General features: G+C 38.6%; 1 protein-coding gene across 2 annotated transcripts in view; it reads right to left on the bottom strand.

The window, feature by feature from the left end:
- The window catches only part of SLAIN1 (SLAIN motif family member 1), a 76120-nt gene extending 50313 nt beyond the window's left edge, over positions 1 to 25807 (bottom strand). For both annotated transcript variants that reach the window (XM_043998939.1, XM_043998940.1), the window contains exons 1-2: positions 24826 to 25807; positions 7172 to 7308 (exon numbers count right to left, since the gene is read on the bottom strand). In XM_043998939.1, the coding sequence (XP_043854874.1) occupies positions 7172 to 7308; positions 24826 to 25562 (874 nt within the window). In that variant the 5' untranslated portion in view covers positions 25563 to 25807. The remainder of the gene's footprint in view (positions 1 to 7171; positions 7309 to 24825) is intronic.
- Positions 25808 to 27018: the final 1211 nt, after the last annotated feature.

Below are 27018 nucleotides of genomic sequence, written 5' to 3'. Positions count from 1 at the left end.
ATATATATATACACACATACATAGATATATGTACACATGTACATATATGAAAATACATATTTATATACATACAGATATGTGGAGAGAGAGAGAGCTATTTATGGATATGTGTGTATGTGTACACAAAGGCCCCCAGTGGTAAAACACAAGACAGTAGGGACAACCAACATAAGCCAGTCCCTTGGGAACATGGCATTGTGTCGATTTTACCCAGTGTTACTCTAATCTCTAAGGCTAGTGAGGAGACATAATGGACAGTAGGGATTTCACATAGATACCCCCACACACACACCCTGCTCTTAGTCTAAAATAAAATTGTATGCCAGAAAGTAACAACTAGCAATTTATCTGGCATTTCTCTTTCTCAAGGTCTCTGGGTTACACTTTTCAAAGGACAGAGAATTTTTATAAAAGTTTCCTAAAATGAACTGTTTGGAAAATGGCAAAGTAACTAGTGCCTAGAAATCTGAGCTGAAGGAGATAGCATCTTGGGCCATGCAAGAGAGGCACTGGCTGTGCTCCAGGAGACAGATGCTTGATAAGCCTCTTAACTTCTTCTTGGCTGAATCAGTGTGGCTTTTTAAAATTAAATAGCCACCTCTAGAACCTATAGAAGACCATACATTCAGCATTCTGGCTTGATCTGAATTGCTTCCTTTCATTGGTTAGGATGAGAGGGCAACACTTCAGTTATCAAGCTAATAACCAAGGCAAGAGTAGCAGCTAAGCATTACGTATAAAGATTTCAGAAAAAGCCTCAAAGTGAATTGTCCCTCATTTAGTTGGGACAAGGTCCCAGGAGGGATAGATGATCACTTGAGAAATAGGACCTAAATGTCCATGTCCACAGTCAAGGAAACTACCACACAAATGTGACCTGTTTTGATTCGTCTAGTAAGAACACTCAGCTGTACTGATAAGCTATATAACCATATTAAACGTGGTTATTATAATTAATTGAACCATACACAGGGTGTTTCTAATGATTCAATTATCCAAATAAAGTCCAAATACTTATAATTCTCAATTGTGCATCAATGAAATAAACTGACCTTACTGGATACTATCATTTAGGACTGAAGATACAAAAGTCCTTAAGAAATACTTTATAAGTATTTCCATTTTGCTGTGGGAAATTTTAGAATAAAATTATTGTTTCCGCAATGACAAAATCTGGGACTTCAGTTATTGAATCTAGAGAAAGATGAGGAAAAGCAGAGGCAGATATGTTAGAACAATGACTGAGAAGACAAAGTGGAAAAAGAGCAGGGAAAAAAAGATCAGGAAGGTAGTCTGAATTTGCCATTTAGTGTTAAATGATGGGTTGTGATTATAATATCTGTCATTTGAGGCTCTTCATTACAAACAAATGTTTATGATATAGTATGGTGCAGTAGAAGGAGCCATGAACTGGCACCTTTGTCAAGGCACCTCTACAAGAGGCTGAAAATCATTGGGTCATAGGGAAAAGACTATGTGGCCTAGTGGATAGACCATTGGACTTGGAGTTAGGAAGACCCAGGTTCAAACTGTTCTTCAACCATTCTATAATTAGGTGACTCTGGGCAAATCACTTAACTCATATCATCCTGAGTTTCTTCATCTGTAAAAACTGGGAGAATAAAACCATAAAGAATTGATGGGATTAGGACAGCAAGTGATTAATTGTGAGAATAGAGTAAATAACACTCACTCCGTCTTGTGACTCAGTTCAGGAGCAAACTCCATTCCCTTTCTATTCAATTATAGATCTAGCCCATCTTCTGTCCTTTCTCTGACACTTCTAGATTTAAAGACAAACTCCTCTGTTTGGCAATCAAAGACCTTCACAGGCAGCTAGGTGGCGCAGTGGATAGAGAACTGGCCCCGGAGTCAGGAGTACCTGGGTTCAAATCCGGCCTCAGACACTTAATACTTACAAGCTGTGTGACCCTGGGCAAGTCACTTAACCCCAACTGTCTCACTAAAAAAAAAAAAAATTTAAAAAAAGAAGTAAATATCTCTGGGGCAGCTAGGTGGTGCAGTGGATAGAGCACCGGCCCTGGAATCAGGAGGACCTGAGTTCAAATCTGACCTCAGACACTTAACACTTCCTAGCTGTGTCACCCTGGCAAGTCACTTATAACCCCAATTGCCTCACTAAAAAAAAAAAAAGGAAAAAAAAAAAAAGACCTTCACAACCCAGCCTATTCAATATACCTTTCCCATTTTTTTATACATTACCACTGTTCTTAACAATCAAGACAAACTAACAACAATATCAATAGCTAACATATATAGCACTGACTAGGTGCCAGGTACTTTGCTAAGTACTTTATAATTATTATCTCATCAACTAGACCTTTTTATTTTTGTACATATGATGTTCCATCTTCAGAGTCCAGACATTTGCACTTACTCCTCTCTGTGCCTGGAGTAGGCTCACTTCCTCACCTCCCCTTTTTAGAATCTCTAGCTCCTTTCAAAGCTCCCTTCAAGAACTACCTCTAGGGGCAGCTAGGTGGCGCAGTGAATAGAGCACTGGCCCTGGATTCAGGAGGACCTGAGTTCAAATCCGAACTCAGACACTTAGCACTTACTAGCTGTGTGACCCTGGGCAAGTCACTTAACCCCAATTGCCTCACCAAAAAAAAAAAAAAAAGAAAAGAAAAGAAAAGAAAAAAAAAAGAACTACCTCTAACCTAAGGCCTTTCCTGAAACCCCCAGCTACTAATGCCTATTCCCAAATTTACCTTATATACATAGTTTGCCTATATTTTTATATGAAAATGTCTCTTAATAAGATGTAAAAATTCCTCTAAGGTAAGGGCTGTTTTCTTTTTTTGTTTCTATACCCATAACACAGTGTCTGGCTTTTAGCAAGCACTTAAAAGATGCTTTTTGACTAAGATAGTGATAATTAAAAAAAAAAAAAACTGGGCGACCAGGTGGCGCAGTGGATAAAGCACCAGCCCTGGATTCAGGAGGACCTGAGTTCAAATCCGGCCTCAGACACTTGACACTTACTAGCTGTGTGACCCTGAGCAAGTCACTTAACCCTCATTGCCCCCCCCAAAAAAAAAACTAAACTAAAAACTAAAACTAAAATATTGAAGCGTATGAACTACTCAGTACTGTGAGAAAAATAATTTTCACTGAGCATGTCCAGAGAAAGGAAAAACATGAACTTTTGTTTAAAAGTTTTCTCTAGGGGCAGCTAGGTGGCACAGTGGATAGAGCCCCGGCCCTGGACTCAGGAGCACCTGAGTTCAAAGCTGGCCTCAGACACTTGACACTTACTAGTTATGTGACCCTGGGCATGTCACTTAACCCCAATTGCCTCACCAAAAAAGAAAAAAAAGTTTTCTCTAAAGTTTTCAAATTTGAAAAACTTCCCATTGTATTTTTTCTGAGAACAGGACTCAAGTTCACATATTAAGGAACACCTGAGCTTCATTATCTTCTATTTACAAACAAAACTACACTTAAGCAATCCTATCCAAAGAGGAGCCTGTGTTAATTGGTACTTTCAATCAAACAACAGAATTCACATCCTGTTTTGGGATTACTGCTTGCTCCATAATGGAGCATTGAAGCTGGGAAACATTTATTTCTCCTGTACGGGACTCATAATGAGAGTTAAATGTAGTTTTAGAAACATAAGCATCAGTATTTATCTTACTTTCAAAAATGTGGTTCTATTATTAAAACCAATTTAAAGGAAAAAAATTGACATGGAACAATCAAATGTGCAAATGATTACAAAATAATCCACCTTCAAACATCACATGGCTTTTATGCAATTTATTCTGCTTACACTGTTGACTTTTTGCCCCTTGCTAATGAAGTGAAAATCTGATAACTGAACATACTCGATCTATGATATCAAGCACAACTTTAGGTTATTTATATTTAAGTTTTTTAAATTTTAATATATTTTTATTTTATCTTATAGACAGATATACTGTAGGATTCTAAGCATAAGAGCTTAGAACAAAGTCTGGAGTTGGGAAGAAGGGACATGGAACTTCTTTTTAAGATGATGGCACTGACAGTGGGTAACCTGATTGATGGGAGGTATTTTAAAGTGGTTTATTGGCAGTATGAATTTGAAGAATTGACTGGTGCTAGAAATACAATTTAAATATGAATTCTGGTGATTTTATAGTTGTACCTATAAAGGATTTCATTCCCAAGACATTCTTCCACAAATTTGGTAATATGCCTTAAGAATTTATATTCAATAAGGTAAACATAGTAAAAATGTATAGTTTCATATGCAGTTTTCTTTTACTGTTGCTTGTTTATTTTTTTAATATATGGGGAAATGTTTGTGTTGATTGTTAAGTTCATAATAATACAAAGGATATTTTTAAAGTTTATAGAGTTTAGTAGCATGTTCATATTATTTCATTCTTTAATATTTGCAAATAATTTTATATTATTGTGCTATATCTTTCTAAACATCTCAAAAATTTTTTATAAATATCTCATTATTTCCAGAATGACAGATAAGGAAGTAGTCACAGGTTACATGGGTAGTCCAAACCCCCAGTGATGACAGGGTTCTTAAAATTCCACTTAAAATGAGAAGGGCAGAATACAGGATCTCTCCCTGCCTTTTTTCCAAAATCTTAATTAATTTTGGGTGCTTTCCTTTGTAGCCATTCCAAGCTCTTATTTAAAGGCCTCAAAATATACATGTTTCTTAAGGTTTCAACCAATGCAAAGTGTTTGTGAAATGTACTCTCTCTATTAGTAGGAATTGTATTATTTAAGTTCTAAGCATTTCTCTACTGTGATTTTGGATTCTAGAAAGGGCCATTTTCTTAAGGAGTAATTTTTTTTAATCTAGGAAGTGGACCAAATGAAGATTATTTTTTGGACTCTGGGTCTTTCCTTCATCTCATCTCTATCAATGAGCTGAATATTAAAGAATTCCCTTCCGCAAATGAATTTTGTTGAAAGTTGAGCAATAGTTGAACAATAGACTCAGGCTTTGAACTGGAGAGAGATGTTAGTCTTCAGTGACCCTTTCAGAAAAGGGCAAGGGAAAGAAGAGGCTTAATCATAATGATGTTAATGACTACTTAGTCCTCAGGGCCTCTGGGACAGAGGCAGGCCTGGATTCAAGGATGAGTGTTGGAACCAGCTCAATTGTTAACTGAACTCTACAAAACTTGATTTAATGCTTTGTTGGTTGTCTAGACAACAAAGAATTAATAATGAAGATTAAACTTAAGAGCGTGTTCTGTTACATTTTCCCCCCAGAAGAGTGGTTTGTTAAAATGTTTACTAGTACATCCCTGCCTAGATGCCATTCCGGAGAAATATCAGAACAACCAATCTTTATTTAAAATATAAAATCAGAGTTAACCTGCATCATGCAGAAACAAGCATCATACAAACCAAAGAGAGAGAAGAATGGATTAAAAGGGACACAAAAAATTCTGAGAAGCTTTGCATAAAATGATGGTACAGCAAATAGAATCCAAGAAACAATATGCACAATGACCACAGTAATGTAAAGAAAATGACAATGAAAGACATCAGAAGTCTCATCAATGCAGTAACTATTCTTCACACCAGAAGACCGAGGGTCTTCCTGATAGGAAAGCAGGGGACTACATCAATGACATGAGACATAGACTGTTAGACAAGAGTAGTATTCATTTCATTTGCCTAACGATTCTACTTTTGGAGAGTTCTAGGCTAAATGTGGGGGGCAAGGGCAGGGGAGAAGCACAAGAAAGGAAGTCATTGAGAAATAGTGAAATGTAAGAAAGAAAGGTGTCAAAATATTTGTTTCTAAAAATACAACAAAGGGGGCAGCACAGTAGATAAAGCAATGGCCCTGGATTCAGGAGCACCTGAGTTCAAATCCAGCCTCAGACACTTGACACTTACTAGCTGTGTGACCCTGGGCAAGTCATTTAATGCTCATTGCCCCACCAAAAAAAAAAAAAATAGACAAAAGGAAAATTAAATTTTCCAGGACCAGAACCATCAAAATTTCTGGGAGCTGAAAGGCATTGCAAAGTCAGTTCAAGATGTCCCACGGCCCATGGGAGGAACCTGGGGCCAAAGAAAGAATTACCTTCCCGAAGTCATTCCATACCTAAAGAATGGACCAAGAAACAGATTCTAAAAAAAGTTGAGAATCCTTACCCTTGCTAAACATAGTCTATCTAAAGCAGAAATGAAAGAGCTCAAACTCACAACTGACTTTTAAAAGCATTAAGTGGCTGATTCCAAATGAAAAGGGCATATTCAGAGAAAGAGGGGCCCCTAAAGAAGATCAAGGCCTACTTTCTACATTTACATGGAAGACTGGAAGATCAAGTTAGCTTTTGAGCCTTTTGCCCCCTTTTCCTTTTGTTTAAGACCCATTTTCCCTACAGTAAAAGCACTAGATAAATCTTAATGGAAAAAAAAAAAAACCCAAACATCAGTAGAACCCTTGAAAAAGTCCTAAGACTTTAAAACATCAGATTAGGAGGAAAAATAAGAACTGAGGTGAAAGACTGGGTTATTATAATCATTACCACTAGGAAGAATCTAAGAGTGAAACCTTAGGATTAGCTGGGGATGTAAGAATACAGATCCTTCAGTATAACCAACTGTAGGATTACTTCAACATTCCCACACCTCATTATGCCTCATAAACTCATCAGAAAGTGAAGATCGAGACCAGCCCCCCTACGTACAAGGGAAGGGGCCTAACAATTACGTGTCATAAAAAGTACCTGAGAATTCATTTTTGGTAAACCTCAATGGACTGAAACATTTATTTGCTGGAATTTTGTATAATACAATAGGGGAAAACAGGTACAGAAAATTATAATGAGAATTTGTTATTTGTCACTATCATTAGGAATGACAAAAAGGGACCCTTGGCAAAAAACTGCAGGAACAGGGTACAAGTGCAGAGATTCACATGGCTGTATTGAAAAATTCTTATATAAATATACAAATGGTTTTTATATTTCAAGAAATACATATATCTATTACAATAATAAAAGTACAAAAATTTAAATCAACCAACACAGCAATTAGTTCCAATTACTAAATATATACACACACATATGTATATATATATATGTGTGTGTGTGTGTATGTATATGTATGTATGTGTATGTATGTATATATATATATATGAACAGAATGAAAAGTATAAATGGTCCAAACTTACCTTGTTCCAATCTGAAGCAAAGAGAACGTTTTGCAGCTTCCATCTCAGGTGTTGGATTATCCAGGACCCGGCGACACCACTGCAGAGGGCTCATCGAATTCTCTGGTAAACTGCAAGCTTTAGAAGATGTGTACAACCTTAAATGAAAAAAAATACAATATTTAACATGCTTACATTGCCTTTTCTCTGGAGAATAATAGTAATGAAGTGTCTGTATAAATAGGGGGGAAAAAAGCTTAATTTGCACCTCCAAATAGCTGGAAATTTTTCCAACAGGTCTATAAATAGGATGTTCTCCCCAACCAAATAAATATTCCCAAAGAGAAAGCAAACTTTAAATTTGTTGGCCTCTGCAGCCCTGTGCATGGTAAGTGCTTTACACCACCAGTATGGTAATTCCATTTCCATTCCATGGTGTTCTTTCCCTCCAGGCTTTGCTTTTATAAAACCTTATTAGATTCTATATTCTATTTATCATTTATTTCTCTCATGCCAGCCAAATGAGGAACTTCAAGAGAAAGTACCTATCAAGGGAAGATTCCAACATTTTCAGTTGAGTCCCCAATGTGTTCCATAGCTTCTGTATCATACAATAGTAAAGGGTGGTACTCAAATCGTTAACCCAATGTATTTTAGAAAGATTGTCGACAAAGAATATTCAGGAAGTGAGTTTTCCTTAGAGGTTTAATCAAATTCAATTAATCAGACCACACTTCTCCCTGATTCCAGGTAACTGAAATCAGGCTAATTGTGGTGTTGCTTAAACTAGCAATTTTTATTCTAATTACAAATCACAGTCATTGAAATTTTCTTCCCTAAGGGCCTCAGTTCCAGTTACTGTATGTTCTCAAAATAATATTTCTTTAAAAAAGAAAAAAAATCATCTACAATTAGGAGTTTCCAGCAATCCAGATTCATCTTTCATTTAAATATACAATCATTATTTTTCTGAAATAGCTTGGGAATACAATGGTCTTGAATTTGAGATAACTGAAGGGCAAAAACATTTTTATTAATAAATATCCTAACACTGAAGTTTATTAAAATCTATCATATCACAATGCTCTACCAGTATCCCTAGGGAATGATTACATATAAGGGTCTTAGAAAATAGCACATAAAACATGAATAATATAATTAACCTTTTCTTGAGGACACAAGAAACCAGTTTTCTCATGGTATGCAATATAACTACAGAAGCAGGAGGCATGAGGCAAAGGGCAGAAGGGGGATTGCTTTCAATAGCTTTGCTGGAATTTTCTTTCTGAAAAGGTCTACCAGATTTCTCTTTGTTTTATTTGTCACACTCTCATAAAGGACAAGTAAAGGATATGTATCACTGTAGGATTTATAAAGCTATGCCACTGATAAGGTTTCTAAAATAAATGAACAAATTCATGACCAAAACAGCCTTTTCTTGTAGGTTGGGTTTTTTGTTGTTTTTTTTTTTTTAGCTTGCTCTCCAGAAAGTTATCATTTCACTGACTGCTGCCACCAATGTCTTGTGACCTGTCAAAAGTTATCAAGACATCTATTTCATTTGCGCATCACTAACAAAACCATACTTCCTTGTCAACCTCAAACCACTCTTCCATCTCAGTTGCACTAAACTTGCTGACAGGATGTGAAGGAGAGGCTGAGCTACAAAGATGAATAAGACTGGCTTATCAGGCCGCTCTCACAGAGCACAAGACTCCAGGGAGGGAGAAAAGAAAACTGTGCAAATGACTATAAGGAAGTAACCCTCTTGAACATTTCTATAGCAGTTGACCCTGCTGACAATTTCTGGATACTTAAACACCTTCCGAGACATCTATTATAAGAGCCTTCTTCGGGTTCTTTTATCTCTCTGATACTCATGTTCCTTAAGCTCTTTAACGTTAGAGGTATATCCATTCATTCAGCAAGTATTTGTTTACCTTTTCCTATTTCCTGGGTACTTGGTATGCAGAAATAAAGAAAAACTCTTTCCCCTTAGGGGGACTGAGAAACTACAGAAGAAAACAAAGTATCATACGTAAGAGAACAGAAAGGAATCTCAGAGGCTATCTGGTCCCACTTTCTCATTTCACAAATGAGTAAACTAAGGCCAAAATACATTAAAGTGACTTGTCCAATGTCATAATAAAATAGTAAACAAGAAGCTGGATTGGAATAAATGCCAAATACCTAAATGACTGAGTGAATCCCAAGCCCTTTGGCTCAAGAGTCAGTACTCTTTCCACTGAGCTACACTGCCTACTATATCAATAAAACAATACAAAATATAGGAAAAGCAAACAAAAATCACAAAGTAATTTAGGACACAGGAGAGGCCTGGTGGAGAAGGCACTTGAGCTGAGGTTTAAAGGAAATTTAATATTCTAAAAGGTGGAGATAACAAAAAAGCTCACTCTGAACACCGGGGGCAGCTTGTTCAAAGTCTGGAGAGATAGGTGTCATACATGGGGAACAGTAAATGGGCCAATTTGGCTTGAATGTAGCATTCAAGGCAAAGTGGATAGGATAATATAATATTCTTAGAAGACATGAAGACAGATGGTAAAGGGCTTTAAATATTAAACAGAAGTCTATATTTCATGCTAGAGGCATCAAGGAGCTACAGTATCTTCTTAAGCAAGGAAGTAACTTCCTCCAACTCTTTTCAACAACACATGAGTAGGAGTAAAGGGGGCAGATGATGGAAGTACGGGAGAGCAACTGATATGAAGGATATGAACAGGCAGTAATTCAGACAAAGAAATCAAAGCTATCTATAATCATATGAAAAATGCTCTAGATCACTATTCTTTTTTTTTTTTTTTTGGTGAGGCAATTGGAGTTAAGTGACTTGCCCGGGGTCACACAGCTAGTAAGTATTAAGTGTCTGAGGCTGGATTTGAACTCAGGTACTCCTGACTCCAGGGCCGGTGCTTATCCACTGCGCCACCTAGCTGCCCCTCTAGATCACTACTGATCAGAGAAATGCAAATTTTAAAAACTGAGGTATCACCTCACACCTATCAAAGTGGCAAATATAACAAAAACAGAAAATATGGGATGTTGAAGGGGATGTGGGAAAGTTGAGACACTAATCCACTATTGGTGGAGTTGTGTAAAGATGCAACCATTCTGGAGAACAATTTGGAACTATGCCCAAAGGGCTATAGAACTGTGCATACCCTTTGATCCAGCAATACCACTACTAGGTTTATAACCCAAAGACAGACCCAAAAAGAGAAAAAGATCTACTTGTACAAAAATATTTCTAGCAGCTCTTTTCGTGGTGGCTAAAAATTGGAAATCAAAGGAATGCCCAACAATTGGGGAATGATTAAACAAGCTGTGGTATATGATGATGATGGAATATTATTGTGCCATAAGAAATGACAAGCAGGATAATTTCAGAAAGACCTGGAAAGATGAACTGATGTATAGTGAAAAGGGCAGAACCAAGAGAACAATGTGCACCTTGACAGCAAGACTGTTAATGAACTGTGAAGGACTTAACTATTCTCAACATTACAATGATCCAAGACAATCCCAAAAGACTATTGATGAAAAATACTATCCACCTCCAAAGAAAGAACTGATATTGATGGAACACAGACTGAAGCATGCTATTTTTCACTTTTTTTCTTTTATTCGAGTTTTCTTATACAAAATGACTAATATGGCAATACTTTACATAATAGTATATGTATAACCCCTATCTGATTGCTTACTGCCTCAGAGAAGGGTGAGGGGAGGGAGGGAAGGAGGGATAAAAAATGGAACCCCAAAATATAAATAAAAATGTTTATTACTTTTTTTAAAAAAAAAGGAAGTATGGGAGAGGCTCACACAACTGGAAGCTTATCTGTGAGAATATTGGGGAGACCATGAAAGAAATATCAATTGTTTTCAATCCTGTGCAACCTTCTCCCTCCTTCCAGAGAGTGGCAAATAAGAGGGAAGAGGAGGCTGAGAATAACGCAATTCTCAAACCATGCACAAGTACCCATATAGCTATTTATACTATTTATGTAGAGTCACTGGAACTTTTCAGGAAAAATTAAATAAATGAACCATTCCAATACTAAGTCTCAGCACTTGTGAAAGCAAAAGAATACATTAAGAAATTGCAGCTAACCAAGAAGTTGATATAACCAAAAGCTTTCAAATTCTCCTAGGAAAGGTGTATAAGAAAGTTGGCAAAGTAGCTTTCATCCACTGCCTAGAAGCAGCGAGAATCATTTCACCGATACTATCATCTCACCTTGATACCCAAAAGAATACAAGGAAAACATAACACTATGAAAACAGTATCATAAGATAACAGCTAGAATTGGCAGGGACCTCAGAAGCCATCTATGCCAATTCTCTCATTTATGTTGGAAAAACTGAGGCCTAAGAAGAATAAGCAATTTGCCATAGCGGTGCAGCATTTAGTGTAAATGCTTATTTCCTTCCTTCCTTCCAAAGGTCATACAGGTAGCAAAAATGAGAGGCAGAGGGGCAGCTAGGTGGCGCAGTGGATAGAGCACCAGCCCTGGAGTCAGGAGGACCCAAGTTCAAATCCAGCCTCAGACACTTAACACTTACTGGCTGTGTGACCCTGGGCAAGTTACTTAACCCCAATTGCCTCACTTAAAAAAAAAAATGAGAGGCAGGATTTGAACTAATGTCCTTTGACTAAAGATCCAGGTGTTATCCCTCTCACAGCTAATATGTCAACAGTGTTACAACCAGATTGAGAAAAAGGAAGAAATTGGTATGATCTCTCAAAATAAGTATATATAAGTGTATGTGTGTGTGTACATACATGTATATATGTATCTGTGTGTGTGTGTGTGTGTGTATATTTATATACACAAACACCTTGATACTCTGTATCTTCAATGAAAAGGTGGGGAAAAAGGGAGAATACAGAAAACTATGTTGGAAAAATACAGTGCTAGATCAAAAACTGAAAAACCAAATTTGTAGACTACCCAGAAACCTCACAGCTTTGTATCACCAAAAGCTTCTTTAAGACTAGTCAGAGGTGGGAGCAGCTAGGTGGCCCAGTGGATAAAGCACCGGCCCTGGATTCAGAAGGTCCTGAGTTCAAATTTGACCTCATACACTTGACACTAGCTATGTAACCCTGGGCAAGTCACTTAACCCTCATTACCCTGCCCAAAAAAAAAAAAAAAGTCAGAGGGTGCCATGGTGTAAACAGCAACAATGACAAAAAGAAACTGACTACATCTTGACAAAGCAAGAACTGGATAATAATATGAAAATCATTTAAGAATCAGCTGTTTTCCTAGTCAGATAATGGAATGGTTAGAGCAAAAACAAAAGAAAGTTAGATTGTAATTCTATCATATTATAAACTCCCTGAGGGCAGTGAATGCTTTTTGCCCCATTTTGTATTCCAAGCACAGTGCCTAGCACATAGTAGCCACTTAATTAGTGTTTGTTGATTGAAATTAAAAGACCAGATAAAGATGAATAGACACCACATGCAATTGGCACCAACCGGACCTATTTAAAGTCAAGAAAATTTAAAATTTAAAATTAGAAAACAGAAAAAAACAAAACAAAGATCATCCCCATTTCTTAGAAAAGTTTAATACAAAAAGACTGAAAGAATCCAAAACTGGCTAAGCTAGCAAAACAAACCTTGCCAAGCCAGAAGACATGGCAGCCAAATGTAACACCAGTTTAGAATACAAACTCACTGGCAAAACCTCATGGAAGATGAGCAATATCACGTCACAGAACAGGTGAGGAGAGAACTTGACTGCAGAAAGGTTGACATCAGATTCATCTAAGTCAGATATTCTCCTGGGGCATTTGACAAAACATAAAGGAAGAGAACTAAAAGACTTGAAATAGAAGACATCTGCAGTGTTTCTAGAGTAGTCTTTACTGGAAACTGGCAAATAATAGATTTTAAGAGATGGATTGCACCTCAACAGCCACCTAATCCAATACTACCTGAATTTAAAAAAAAAAATCCTGCTACAACATACCCCACAAGTGGGCATCCAGCTTCCATTTGAAGATATCCAGTGGGGGGGGGGGGAGAGAAATGACCTCATAGTCTCAATACAGCCCAGTTCACTGATTCATAGCTCTAAATTATTTAGGAAAGGTTTTCCTGATATTGAGCGTAAATCTGCCTCTTTACAACTTGTATCCATTGTTCCTACTTCTGATCAAGTCTAATTCCTGTTTCCCATGACAGAGCTTCAAATACACAGGTATCTTGTTGTCCCCCCCACCCCACCCCCCACCACTCTTCAGGCCACACATACCTAATTCCTTCAACTGATCTTTATCTAAGATATATTCAAAGTCCTCTCAAGTTGATCAAATGTCCTTCCTAAGACAACTTATCATGAAACAATCAGAAATAACATGAACAAAACTATGAAATACTCTTTGGAGAAGTAAAGGCACATATTTGGAGCTGTATTCAATGAAAAATAGTACCATAAATTATCTAGTGTAATTTTATAGAACTTGACAAAACAACTGCCAAGTAGAGCAACAAAATAGTTCAAGAACCTCAGGGGGGAAAAATGAAGAAAAAATGTAGGAAGGAACTAATCTCAGACTACCAGACCTCAGACTATACTCTAAAGTAGTAATGATTAAACCATTTGATGCTGATTAAAAAACAAAAACCAAAAAAGTCTATTATCATTAGGATAAAGTAGTAAGCAAAAGCCAGAAGCAAACAAAGTAATCCAGTATTCAATAAACAAAATAACACCAGCTTATTGAAATAAATTCTCCCTATTAGACAAAAACTTAAAAACTAGAAAAAAAAATTGGAGGCAGAAATTAGTTTTAGACCACCACTTTACCCTATATACCACAATAAACTAAAAATGGATACATGCCTAAATATAATATAAATGGTCATATCACAAAAAAGATGCACACTTTGCACATTTGTGGAAAGGAAAATTCTTAATTAATCAGGGAGAGATAAAATTTTATAAGATAAAATAGATGTTTTCACTACATATAATTGAAAAGCTTTTGAAAGAACTAAGTCAATGCAGTTAGAATTAGAAGAAAAGGAGTTAATTTTGTTAACCTTTGCAGCAAATATCTCTGCTAAAGGCCTGATATCCAAGATATATAGGGAAACTAACACAAATATATAATTTTTATATATCTGTGTTAATTCCCTATGTATCTTGGATACATATCCATTCTCCTAATGGATAATGGTAAAAGACTATCTTGCAAGTTTTCAAAAGAAGCAATCAAAAACTCCAAATCATTAATAAGGCACAGGAAAATTTAAAGAATTATGATGTTATACCTTACACTATCAAATGGGAAAGGATAACACAAAAAGATAAAAATCATGAATGTTAAAAGGGATGTGGGAAGATAGCCATACAAATGAATTATCAGTGGAATTTTGATATAGAAATCAGTTTGGAATTGGACCCAAAAAAAGTCACTAAACAATATTTTCCCTTTGACCAAGAAACACCATTTCCAGGCATATACAAACAGTAGGAAATGTTTCTTTTATAAAAATATATTTATAGTAGCTTTTTTTGTGTTATAGTAATGAATGGAAGGGAAAGCAGGTATCCATCAATCATATGAACAGGTGATCAAACTGAATGAAGGTACTAGAATATCATACCATGAGAAATTAATATGAAGAATTTAGAGAAACTTGAGAAGACATAGGAATTGATACAGAACAAAAAAAAAACACAATCAAGAAAACAATTTATTTTATACGCAATAACCATGATAATGTAAAGGAAGATAACACTGAAACACTTCAGAAATCTAATAATAACTGATAGTGTAGCAAGAGAAACTGATAGTGTAGCAAGCCTCCTGCCAATGGGTGGATATGGTGGGTAATTTAGAAATGAGGCAAACATTTTTTGACATGGGCAATATGTGAATTGTTTTGATTCACTATACTTATTTTTAAAAGAAAGGGGTTTATGCCACACTTTTGTAATTATCTTCTGTATAAATTATATACATATACATACATGTTGGTGAATTTCTTGTGCTGCATATCAGTCTTTTATTAAAACAATTCCCATCTTTCCTCCTTGTCCCAATTTTTTCTCTCAATGTCTTCCTAATTTAATTCTGGAGTGTTTCCCATTGTTGCTGGGTATCATAGCTTTCCTCTGAAACCTCTGAAGTTTTTTCCCCCCAAATTTAGGGTATATATCATTCTATGTCTGACTTTTCTTTTATTCCACATCAAAAATTCCAAAATGAAATAGTAACTGCACCTGGAAGGTTTCTATCATTTTCATACCAGCTGCCAGTTAGAATTGATTCCTACACTTTTTGAAGTATAGAATTTTCTTTAAGGCAAATGAAGAATTATTAGCTGTTTTGTTTTTGGTAAAAAAAAAAATGAATGCAGCCAGATATGTCTGGATAATTGAAGTCTCCTACTTTTTTATTATTATTACAATATACCATCTTTCTCTCATCAGTACACCACTCTGGGACTTCTGACTTCTCCACCATGCGCTGGGAAGCCCATTATTGAGAAAATCTCATTATCCTGCAAGATCCCATTAGCCTTGGTACTCCACCTCATCACTACTCCCTGCCGCTCTCATTGGAGGTTGAACCATGAAGTCCAAAACCTCCATTTAAGGAAGGAGCTCAATTCCGATATCTCAATTGTCACCTAGCTACACTACTCTGAAACTTTTCTGCCTTCTTCACCATGCTCCCACATTGGGTACCCAGCCCTCTTCCCTTTCCCCCTCCTTTTGTGTGTGTGTGTTTTTTTTTTCCTTCATTAGATGGTAGGCTCTTGAGGGCAGGAAATGTCTTTTTCATATTTGTATCCCCAGCGATTAGCACAATGCCTGGCACATAGGTATTTAATAAATGTTTATTAACTATTAATTAATAACAATATACTCTGAATTAATTTCCTCTTTCTCTCCAAGATAATCTGATAGTGGAACCATCATTTTTAGATTAAAAACTACAACAGACATTTAAATAGTGGGCATTTATATACTCCAGTTTACAATATGTAATTTAAATACAACATTTCATTTAAGCCTCAAAACAGTCCTATATAGCGTGTACTGCATTATTGTTATTCCCATTTCACAGATGTGGAAAGTAAGTTTTAGTACATGTCAGGATTTGAAACCAAGTCTTCTTGATTCCAAGTTCAATATCTAATTACTATGCCACTCTTCCACTCAGTACCAAATATACTATGTTAGAATACTGGAATGATGTTTAAGAAGATGAAGTTGAGAAAAACTCTTAGACCTATTATAAAACATACTGATGAAATCTGTGATTGAAATGATTTTAAAAGGAATTCATAGATCAATTTTTCAAGACATAGAAAAGTGAGGAAGATTTCAAAAGACTAGGAAAAATAAAGCTACTTTTGATTTTTAAGATGAAAAAATCAGCATCTACTCACATCTTTCATATCTCTATAAAACTTCTGTGAGCAGTCTATAAATGAAAACAAGCAGGATGTATATAAACTTTTGAAGATTTCTTTTATAGAACAAGCCAATCTTAAAGTGAAAAAGTAGATACTATACAATCCATTATTCCTATTGTTTTCATGTTTCAAAACAATTTTACTTTCAGTTTTTTAAAACAATATGGAAATTGTTAAATTCCACTAATTTAGTGGAATAGGTTTTACAATAAAAACAAGGATGCAAGGATATCTGGAAAGACCTTTATGAAATAATGAGAAGTTTAAAAAGAATATTTAGAAGAGTGGAGCCATCTAACCATGAATAGACAAAGAATCCTCAAGAAAACTTAAAGGAAATTATTGAAAGTGTTGATACTTCATAAATTGAAATTAATTAAAATATAGTTACTAGGACAGAGGAGTTATTTGTATTGATACTCAATCTTAAATTTCTAACAAGACATTATATTTTAAATTACTTTTACTCAGTATAAAAAAAGATTATTTGAAAGGTTCCTCTCCAACAAAGAGTCAATGACAGATGTGACCAGAAATAACTTTTTTCAATTATCCTATGAGTATCAAAAATTAAGTGCTATAAAACAGAGGACATATGCTCACCTAAGTTATTATAGTACATAAAGGAAGTCCCGAGTAAAGTACAAATCAAAGAAGGATTCAATGAAGATGGAGGGGTTCATTCGTGGCATCATCATCACTACATCTAGCCCCAGAACACTACAGGTCATAATCAAGGAAATTAATGGCCAAAGAGATCAGACTAGTCATTTATAGTGGGAAAAAAGAGTGTGTGTATGTATCTATCCATAATTTTAAAAATTGGAATATACATATTTATTCCAAATTAAGACAACTGAACATAGACCATTAGTTATTCTGTATGTGTGCATATATACATACACACATACATATAGCTATATGTATATATACACGCCTACATACGAGGATGTGTATTATTGGGAAAGAAGATATAAATTCATATACATACCCATACATAAAAAAGGAACAAATATTTCAGCTGATAAAGACAGACCTACAGATGACTAGAATGGGCTGGACAGCATTTGAAAAGCTGTCTATCTATACAAGGCATTCAATAACCCAAAGTACTCAGTGACACAAAATGTGTTTGTTTTATTATTTTTTTAAAAAGTGCCAATATCTTCCCAATGATAATGGAACAATATACTTTAGGAAGAATGAAATGTCAAGTCACAAAAGCATGATGGAAAATGCAGAGTAGGCAGCCTATAGTACATTAGTGATGATGACCTGATGTAAGTGCTATTATCAACAACATGTATGACTGAGAAAGGAGGGGGATAAGTCATGTAATAAGAGTGAGGAATAACAAACAGCCTGAATACTCCTTGGTATCTACAAAATATTAAAAGAACCCAGCTACACTCTTTTTGGACTCTTATCATCCCCTAATAACTTCATCATCAGGAAATCTCATCATCCCGAAAGAACAAATCAGCCTTGGTACTCATACATCATCAGTATCCTTTGTCCCTCTGACTGAAGGGCAAATCCATGAGCCCCCAAACTTCCATTTAATATAAAGAGGGAGATCATGGGCAGCTAGGTGGCACAGTGAATAAAACACCACCCTGGATTCAGGAAGACCTGAGTTCAAATCTGACCTCAGACATTTGACACTAGCTGTGTGACCCTGAGCAAGTCACTTAACCTTCATTGCCCCACCAAAAAAATAAAAAAATAAAAATAAAGAGGGAGATCAGGACTGCCATTTCTTCATTTCCATGCAGCTGCACTCTTTTTGTACTTCTTTGGACTCCTCCATCATGCCCACCACCCCTTTCAGCTTCCTTTTGTTTATAGTCTTTCCCTGTTAGATCTTAAGCTCCTTGGAAGCATGGGCTGTCTTTTTCATATTTGTATCTTTAGCACTTAGCACGCACGTAGTAAATAATGCTTAATAAATGTTTATTGGAGCAGCAAGGTGGCGCAGTGGATAGAGCACCGGCCCTGGAGTCAGGAGGACCTGAGTTCAAATCCGATCTCAGACACTTAACACTTAATAGCTGTGTGACCCTGGGCAAGTCACTTAACCCCAATTGCCTCACTAAACAAAACAAAACAAACAAACAAACAAATAAATAAATGTTTATTAACTGACTAACCATAGAGCACACACCAATAATCCCTGCTTCTGGAAAGGTTGAGACTAAAGGATGTCTTGAGCTCAAGAGTTCCAAGCTACGGTGGGCTAAAGTAATTGGTGTCTACAATTAGTATGGTGTTAATATGGTAAGCCCTGAAAACAAGGGCCACCACGTTGCTTAAGGAGGGGTGAACCATTGCAGATCAGAAAATGAAATAGGTCAAAGCTCCTGTGCCAATCAAAGTGATCCAGGGCTCTAAGTAGCCCCTACACTTGTAGCCTGGGCTACATAAGAAGAGAGATGGGACAGGTAAGCAGGCAGACAAGCCAGGCAGTCAAGGTAGACAAACAGTAATGTGCCTTTAGACTCTTATCATCCCCCCAGGAATTTCATCATTGAGAAATCTCATCAGGATAAGAAGGTACTGAAAGGTTACAACTTTCACTGATGGAGGGAGTATCCAAACAGATGAGATCATGGATATAACCCAATACAAGAAATATTTACTGAGGACCTATTCCATACAAAAAGTGACTATGCTAAGCTACCCACAAAGATTCAAAATTTCTATACAACACCTAAGGAGCTTTGAGCCTAGTGAATTACAAAATACTAAATATTTGTATTCAACAGGTATTAAAGAATGACAAATTTGTGTTGACCCACAATTTCAAATTCTACATCACTATCTCAAGTTCCATCAGAAGACTATACATAATTTTCTGGAACTAAAATCCGTAAAAGAATATGAATTATCAACTATGTCTATCTTTGTTGCCTTAAGGTTCTTCATAAGTAAAAGAAAAAGATCCTAGTAAATGACTGGTAAAATATCACATATTAGGTATGCTGACATAGATCTGCTCTTTTCTTACTCTCTATAATCATTCCAAAATAACTAATGCTGTTCAAGGTTGAGTACTTATCCCTTAGCCTTTTGTAGCCAATGTGTTCTTAAAATAACATCCCATTCAAATGTTAAGTTCAACTACTAAAAAGTATTTTATGAAGTGTCACCAACACCTCCTAAAACACCAAAGAGCAACATGATTCAATTCATTAAATTAATATCATGATGGCAAATATGTGTGTGCATATATATATATATATATATATATATATATATATTAATGCCATCTCATTTTAAAATAAAAACATGAAAGAAACAGAACATCTTGAAGACAGCCCTTCAAATAATGATATAAAATCCTAGAAACAGTTTCTTTGGTATCTGTCAGTAGATAAAGAGGAGACAACCTCAAAATGCTTGAAAAACATTTCTTCTTCATTGGAAGAAGAATGAATTTTTTTTGCTGGTAGTATGTTATCAAATAAATACCCACCCCCTGACACCATCCCCTCCCCCCAATAAAACCTCTCAGACAAGAGACAAGTGTTATTCAAATCATCCTGTTCTCAATAAAACAGGTCTTAGAATTGTAATATAGAAGCTATTCCAAAAGGTTTTATTCAGCCTCTCTTCCCAAATGCCTACCAACATGCTGAGAAGTCCCTCCCCAATTTGCCTTTCTACCTCTTCTAGCTAGCAACCGTTTTCTTTATAGCCAAACTTATTCCAAAAGTTGCCCATGCTCAGTACCTCAACTTCCTCACTATCTAATTTAAATCCTTGTGGTCTTATTTCCATTCCCTAGCACACTATTGAAACTTTAATGTCTCCAGTGACATCTTTTTTTTTTTTTGGGGGGGGGGGTCAGGGCAATGAGGGTTAAGTGACTTGCCCAGGGTCACACAGCTAGTAAGTATCAAGTGTCTGAGGGTAGATTTGAACTCAGGTCCTCCTCAATCCAGGGCAGATGTTTTATCCACTGTGCCACCTAGCTGCCCCCTCCAGTGACATCTTAATTGTTAAATCAAATGCCCCTTCCATTCTGAAATATTATCCAGTTTGATCTCGATATTAGATGATCCCCTGCTAAAAAGGCTCTTAACCTTGTGTTATGGATCCTGTAGCAGTCTAGTGAAGTCTATGGATTGCTCCTCAAGGCATCAGACCTAGAGTTAAGAAGACCTGAGTTCAGATCTGGCCTCAGACACTTACTGGCAATGTGACCCTGGGCAAGTCACTTAACCCTGTTAGCCTCCATTTCCTCATCTGTAAAATGATCTGAAGAAGGAAATGGCAAACCACTCCAGCATCTTCATCAAGAAAACCCCAAATGGGGTCACAAGGAGTCAGACATGACTGAACATCAAAAAACAAACATATAGACATATAGGATGATGAAGGAAACCAATTATAATGAAATAAAGATGTATTTTTTTCTCATCCAAGTTCACCTACTTCTGGATACCCTTTCTCTCTTGGCTTAAGAGACATTGAAGCTTTACCTTTCTAACCTTTCTGAATCCTACACTGGCTATGTGTTCTCTTCCTCACCTTTAAGATGGGTGTCCCGCAAAATTCTTTCCTTGTGTTTCATTTTCTTCTCTATACTCTCCTTGGTAACCTCATTCACACCTAGAACTCTAAGATTACTTCCATATTTTCATCTACAGCCCTGATATCTCTCCCAACTTCCAAAATCATAACCCCAATTGTCTGTTGAACATCTCTACCTGTATGTCCTACCAACACCTTAAACTCAATATGTTAAAAAAAAAAAACCCACTTAGGTTATGTCTTTTAAAAAAAAAAACCAACAACAACAAAAAACAACAAAACAAAACATGGACCTAATGACTTCACTATTCCTATCAGTGGCACTACTCAGTAGTTAGAATCAAAGATAACACTGGATTTTTGATCCTCTTCCATCTCCCTCACCTTCAGATAACAGTATCATTCTATCTATACAAGATCTCATATTCTCTCCTCTATTCCCATCTTCACACACCCTGATACGTTAATCCTAATCACCAAGACTGCTACAAATCTTCCTACATTATATTCACATCTCCATTTTGCCACCTCCCCATATATCACTCAATTCCAAAATACTCTTCCTTACACGTTGATCCCATTGGCTAATTACTTTTCTCAAAACCGTAAAGCATATGACTGACTGCACAGCTCCTGGTCTGCAAGACCAGTCCAGAGTCCATAAACTCTTCCTTAAAGAGGAAAAAGTCAGTAGCTTCAAAGAACATAAAGGAAATATTAGCAAGTATCTGTTATACTATAAATAAGTATTAGCAAGTAAGTATCTAGGTTAGGAGAATTGAGATAGATCCATAAAATTGGGAAAGGTCATGAGTAGGGAATAAGCCTTAAACAGCAGCAAGACAAGACCAAATGGATTTCCCAATTAATGCTAATAAGATATCTGGGAGTCTGTCATCAAGGCCCTCCACAATCTGGCACTTTGCTATCCTTCCAGGACTACTTCCCCCCCTCTATGTAATCTCTGCTTCAAATAGGACTAGTTGCATGTATACCCCCTGCTGCTTTGCTGTCTCCATGCCTTTGCTCACTATGCATGCCTTCTTTATCAGACCTTTCCACCTACAGCTGTTCAATTTCTACTCACATTTTATAACCCAACTCAAACATGTCCTCTTCAATACAGCCTTTGATGATTCCCCTAGCAAAGGGGTTTAACTGGGTGTCCCTGAATTTGCAGAGGTCTGTTTTGCTTTGTTTTTTCATTTAATAACTACACCACAATATAATTGGTTTCCTTTGTAGCCCTATGTATTTTATGCATTTTTAAAAATTTGAGAAAGGGTTCATAGGATTTACCAGACTGTCAAAAGGGTCCATAATCTTTTTTGTAGGGAGTGAGGGGGTTAAGAACTGCAGCTTTCATAAAGACTTTCTTCTCCTAAATTATTTGTATATGGGTAATAATCCTCTTACTATAAGCTCCATGAGGGCAGGGTCTCTAATCTAAATATCTTCACCCTCATTACCCCATAAAATACTGTATATAATAGTTAATGTAATTGAAATCACTAAAAATTAGCTAAGGACCTTTAAAAACATGGCTATGTCACTGATTCAGAAAATCAGTGAGGGTTTTGAGGAAGGCAATTAGATTTAGAACTTAATAGATAACAGTTTAATCTTTGAGGGGAAGTGGGGAAGGTTTAAATCAGAAAATGCCTAGAGTACATTTGGTGTTTTATGAACTGAAGCACCTGCATAGGTATCAAATAGAGAAGTTCTGATGGACAATTGTAAATATCTTAAGCCTTCATACACTTAAGATTTGGTACCAAAGTGATTTACACTTCTTTATATTATCTGGAGCTATCCCACAAAAGGACAGAAAGAAAGAATCCTAAAGGGTTGTAGTTAAGAAAAGGGAAATCACTTGAGTGTCAATTAGAGGCAGCCAATGGAAGCAGCTGCTTAAAGTAAAACAAAAGAGACAATTAAAAGTGTCCCCAAATTTACATTTTTAGTGCCAAAAATTCTGTCCCATGTAGAATGTGCAATTTGTTTGTGGGAGGTGGAGGCATTGGGGGGGGGGGTGGGGGAAGAGTTCCTGTCATAGTCAGGTTGTAAGTTTCAGAGAAGAAACAAATTATTTTAGGGGACAGTTGACACACCAGGTGTTAAAATTTTAAACCTTGCCTAGGGCAGACAAATGCCTTGTCCAGGCAGGCTCTGCCCTACATAGTCTCTTCCCCTAGATTAGAGCTGGTGAGCTTTCTTATCATTATTATTTCCTCTTTCACTGAATTTAAAAATACAATCTATGCAACAAGCCTGTGAAAATAGGGAAAGAAGCAACACTTATCTAGAAAAACACAAGGTTAACAAATTCAAAAGTATAACAGTGACAAAATAAGTTTCCATTACCCTGTTATTTAGGCGGGACTGATGTTAATTTTCCATAAGTCAATGTCACAACCTTCCTGGGCCACAATGTACTGATGAGGAAAATGAGGGGCTTGAACTAGACTTGCTCTAAGGTCCCTTTCAGCTCTAGGACCAGGATCTTATTTAAGCGGTTGCCAAACTTTGGTGATCTGTTGAGAACTGACTAATTAGAAATTCCCAGAACTTCAATTGAGAGCCTTTTGAAAAATGCTATCCCTGTAGAAAAGGATACTCTTCCAGGGGTGAGCATAGTCAATGGACAAGGCAAAGAGTTAAGAGTTTCCAATTGAGTTTAAAAGTAAAAAACTAAGTCCTCAGCTCCTTGGTCAAATGTCCACCTAACACACACATGCTTAGGACTCCCTAGTTATGTCCACAATTCTGACATCCATAACTGAGGAGAGAGCCAATGAAGTCAGCACATTTTGCAACGCAAGTCAGAATTTCAAAGAGAGAGCTGCAAGAATAAAATATCAATGGAAATGCAGCAACTGAAAATGTATGACTACACCAACTCAGATCTCCCAGATCGGGACAAAATAGATAAACGGTTCCTCAAATAGGAAAAAAAAAATCATTCGCTTTAAAGGAGCAAAAAGGAAGTATTCGCAAGCAAATAGTACATGAGAGTGGAGGACGGGAAGGGAATCCACATAATAGGATGACTCCATTTCCCTAATGGAGAAAGGTAATAGTAACGGAAAAGCAGATTTAAACAGCAAAACGAGATCATATGGATTTTCCAGTTAATGCTAATAAGGAGTCTGGGATCCAACAACTGTATCAAAAGGAGGATTAAAAGGCAAGCGGGTGTAGCTAGCCAGTTCATCGTTCATACTCTTCAGCAGGAGGTATAGCAGCAAAGGCGGGTTTCCAGAGATTCAGAAAAAGAGCCTCCTTTGGTGCCTCAAGGGAATGAAAACTAATCACCCTTGTTCAAGGAGAGCCAGGAGCCCCGGAGTGACACAAGCTGTTTGCACCTGTCACTGCCACCATTTCCTGTATCAGAGGGGAGGAGGCGACAAAGTTGCCTTCGGGGTCTCAGAGGAAAGGAGGGAGGATGGAGCTGAGAAGGAAGGGCAAAGCCGTAAGAGCCCAGAGGGGGCACCTTTCAATCCCCGTGCCTCCAACTGGACATCTTTGGCCCCAAGGACCAGGATCCTCACAGACACCCCCTTCTCTCGAGGCCAAGGCAACTGGACACGCTCCAGGGATCAGGGTTTAGAGATGAACACAAGGGCTGGGATAAGAAAAGGAGGCCGAAAGACTGGGAATGGTTCAACAATACCATGTATACTCGTCCTCCAGCTGGCTGCAGAATCCATTCTCCAGGTCCAGCAGCTCCACCTCATCCAGCAGGGTTGGGGCAGGGGAGGCCGGGGCCGAGCCCCCAGGCTCCTGGCCCCCACCCCCTCCCCCTTCTCCGGGCCCGGGAAAGCCGGCGGGAGATGGTTTGAAATAGACGAAGGGCGGTTCGGGCTGGGCCAGGCTGCACAAGAGGGTCGGGGCCGGGCTGGGCAGGCAGTAGGTCCCGGGGAAAGCCGGGCTACTGCCGCCGCTGCTGCTGCTGCTGCTGCTGCTGCTACTGCCGCTGCTCAGGGCTAGCGTCAATCCCCCAGCGGCGCCTGAGGCCGGGGGGCTCAGGGGGCTTCCAGCGGCGGGTGGGACGGTCACGGTCATAGCCACGGCCGGTGGGGACAGCGGCGGCGGGAGCAGCAGCAGGTGCGAGCCGGAGGAGGCGGTGGCCGCTGCGGGGTGGGCGGAGGAGGTCAAGGAGGAGGCTGAGGCTGAGCAGGAGGAGGAGGAGGAGGAGGAGGCGGCGGCCGCGGCAGCGCTGGCCGCCCGGCTCCGCAGCTGCTCGTTCTGCTTCTCCAGCTTCCGCACCAGCTCCTGCAGCTTCTTCACCTCCAGCTCCGCGTTCACCACGCTCCCGGAGCCGGCTCCGGGGCCGCCCCCGCCGGGCGAGCACTTCACCTGCTCCGCCATCATCTGCGGCGCGGGAGGCTTCAGCAGAGCTGCCTCCATCCTCCGCTCCCGGACCCTAGAACCGAGGCCGGGGCCCCGTCCCCACGAGCCGGGGCTGCCGCCGCCGCTTCTCCCTTCCTGCCGCCTGCCTGAGTCCGGCGGCCAGCACTGAGGGTGCAGAGAGCGAGCCCCCTGAGAGCATCAGCCACCTGCCCCGGCCCCGTCCGGCCGAGCGAGAGCGAGCCAGCGAGCGAGCGGCCAGCAGCCACCAAGTTCTTCTGCACATGCTCACTGGAGCCCCCTCCAGTCCCACAGGGCTTTCAAGAGCATGGCTCCGCGGCTCCGGGTTTTTGCGTGGGCCGGGTGGGGGTGGGGTGGGGGCGTGGCGTGGCGTGGGAGCGGTTGGGGGATGCGCTTTGAAGGGAGGGAACTGTGAACTGTGAAAGGGCGGTGCCGGATCCCCAGCTAGGGGTCTTGGTGGCAGGAACGGAAACAAGCACTCCAGACTCTCTGCCCAGGTGCCTAATTAAGGGAGTAGTTTTTGCAGACTGTGAAGTTTTCCTTTTTCTCATTCATCCCTGACCACTGACGGAGCCTTGTTGGTGGGCGTACATTGTTTCCTAAGTGCTAGGGGAGGAGATGTGAAAGTACCTTAGACGGCACAAAGCGCCTGCGGTTAGGAAGCTTACCCACAGGGAGACCAAGCACCCAGGCTAGGGGTGAGATATGGGCTAATTCACCACCCCCTGCTAAGAAAAATCTAGTTGTGAATAGCAGTGTTAGTTGACAGCATTAGGGTGCACACATTATACCGATTCTAAAAGCAGTGAAGCACTGTAGGACTTAAATTCTGTTGTTTGTCCTTCATTCTCAGAGGCCCATGACATGACTTGCACTGAATTGGATTTAAGTGAGGAAGGGCTGTGCAAGGTCACCAACCTCACTCTCTCCTCCAGAGCCATCTGGGTCCAGTGGCAAGATATGCATCAGGATGACTGGAGTTCCCCCTGGATGTTTAAGGCAATTGGGGTTGACTTGCCCAGGGTCACATAGCCAGTAAGTGTCTGAGATGAGATTTGAACTCAGGTCCTCTCAACTTCAGGGCCAGTACTCTATCCACCGTGCCACCTAGCTGCCCTGGACTTAAATTCAGTTCTGCCTCAAGACTTCACCCCATGATACCATTGGTCCTCTTCATAAAGGAAAGATGTACAACAGCAATGATTTGAAAAGCTTTTCCCAGAATGAAAATCTGCTTGTTGGAAGGGATGTCCAAAGTCATACAGGAAAGGAATCACCACTGTAATAGGCTACCATATACCCAACAAAGAGTTAACAAGTCATAGTGAATATGTCCAAGAAGGGGGAAACCACTTTGGAATAGTTCTGAATCTCTTCTGCTCCCAATCTTAAAATTGTCTCTTTTGCACCTTCCACACACTGTTCTCATTTCTGCCCATTGGAACCAAATAAATCATGAACAACCCTTCACGTACTTGAACCCAGCTATCATCTG

This window comes from Dromiciops gliroides, chromosome 3, assembly GCF_019393635.1.
Source record: "Dromiciops gliroides isolate mDroGli1 chromosome 3, mDroGli1.pri, whole genome shotgun sequence".
Classification (NCBI taxonomy): Eukaryota; Metazoa; Chordata; class Mammalia; order Microbiotheria; family Microbiotheriidae; genus Dromiciops; species Dromiciops gliroides.
Note: the sequence above shows the minus strand (reverse complement) of the source record. Positions and strands in the feature narration are given on the sequence as shown.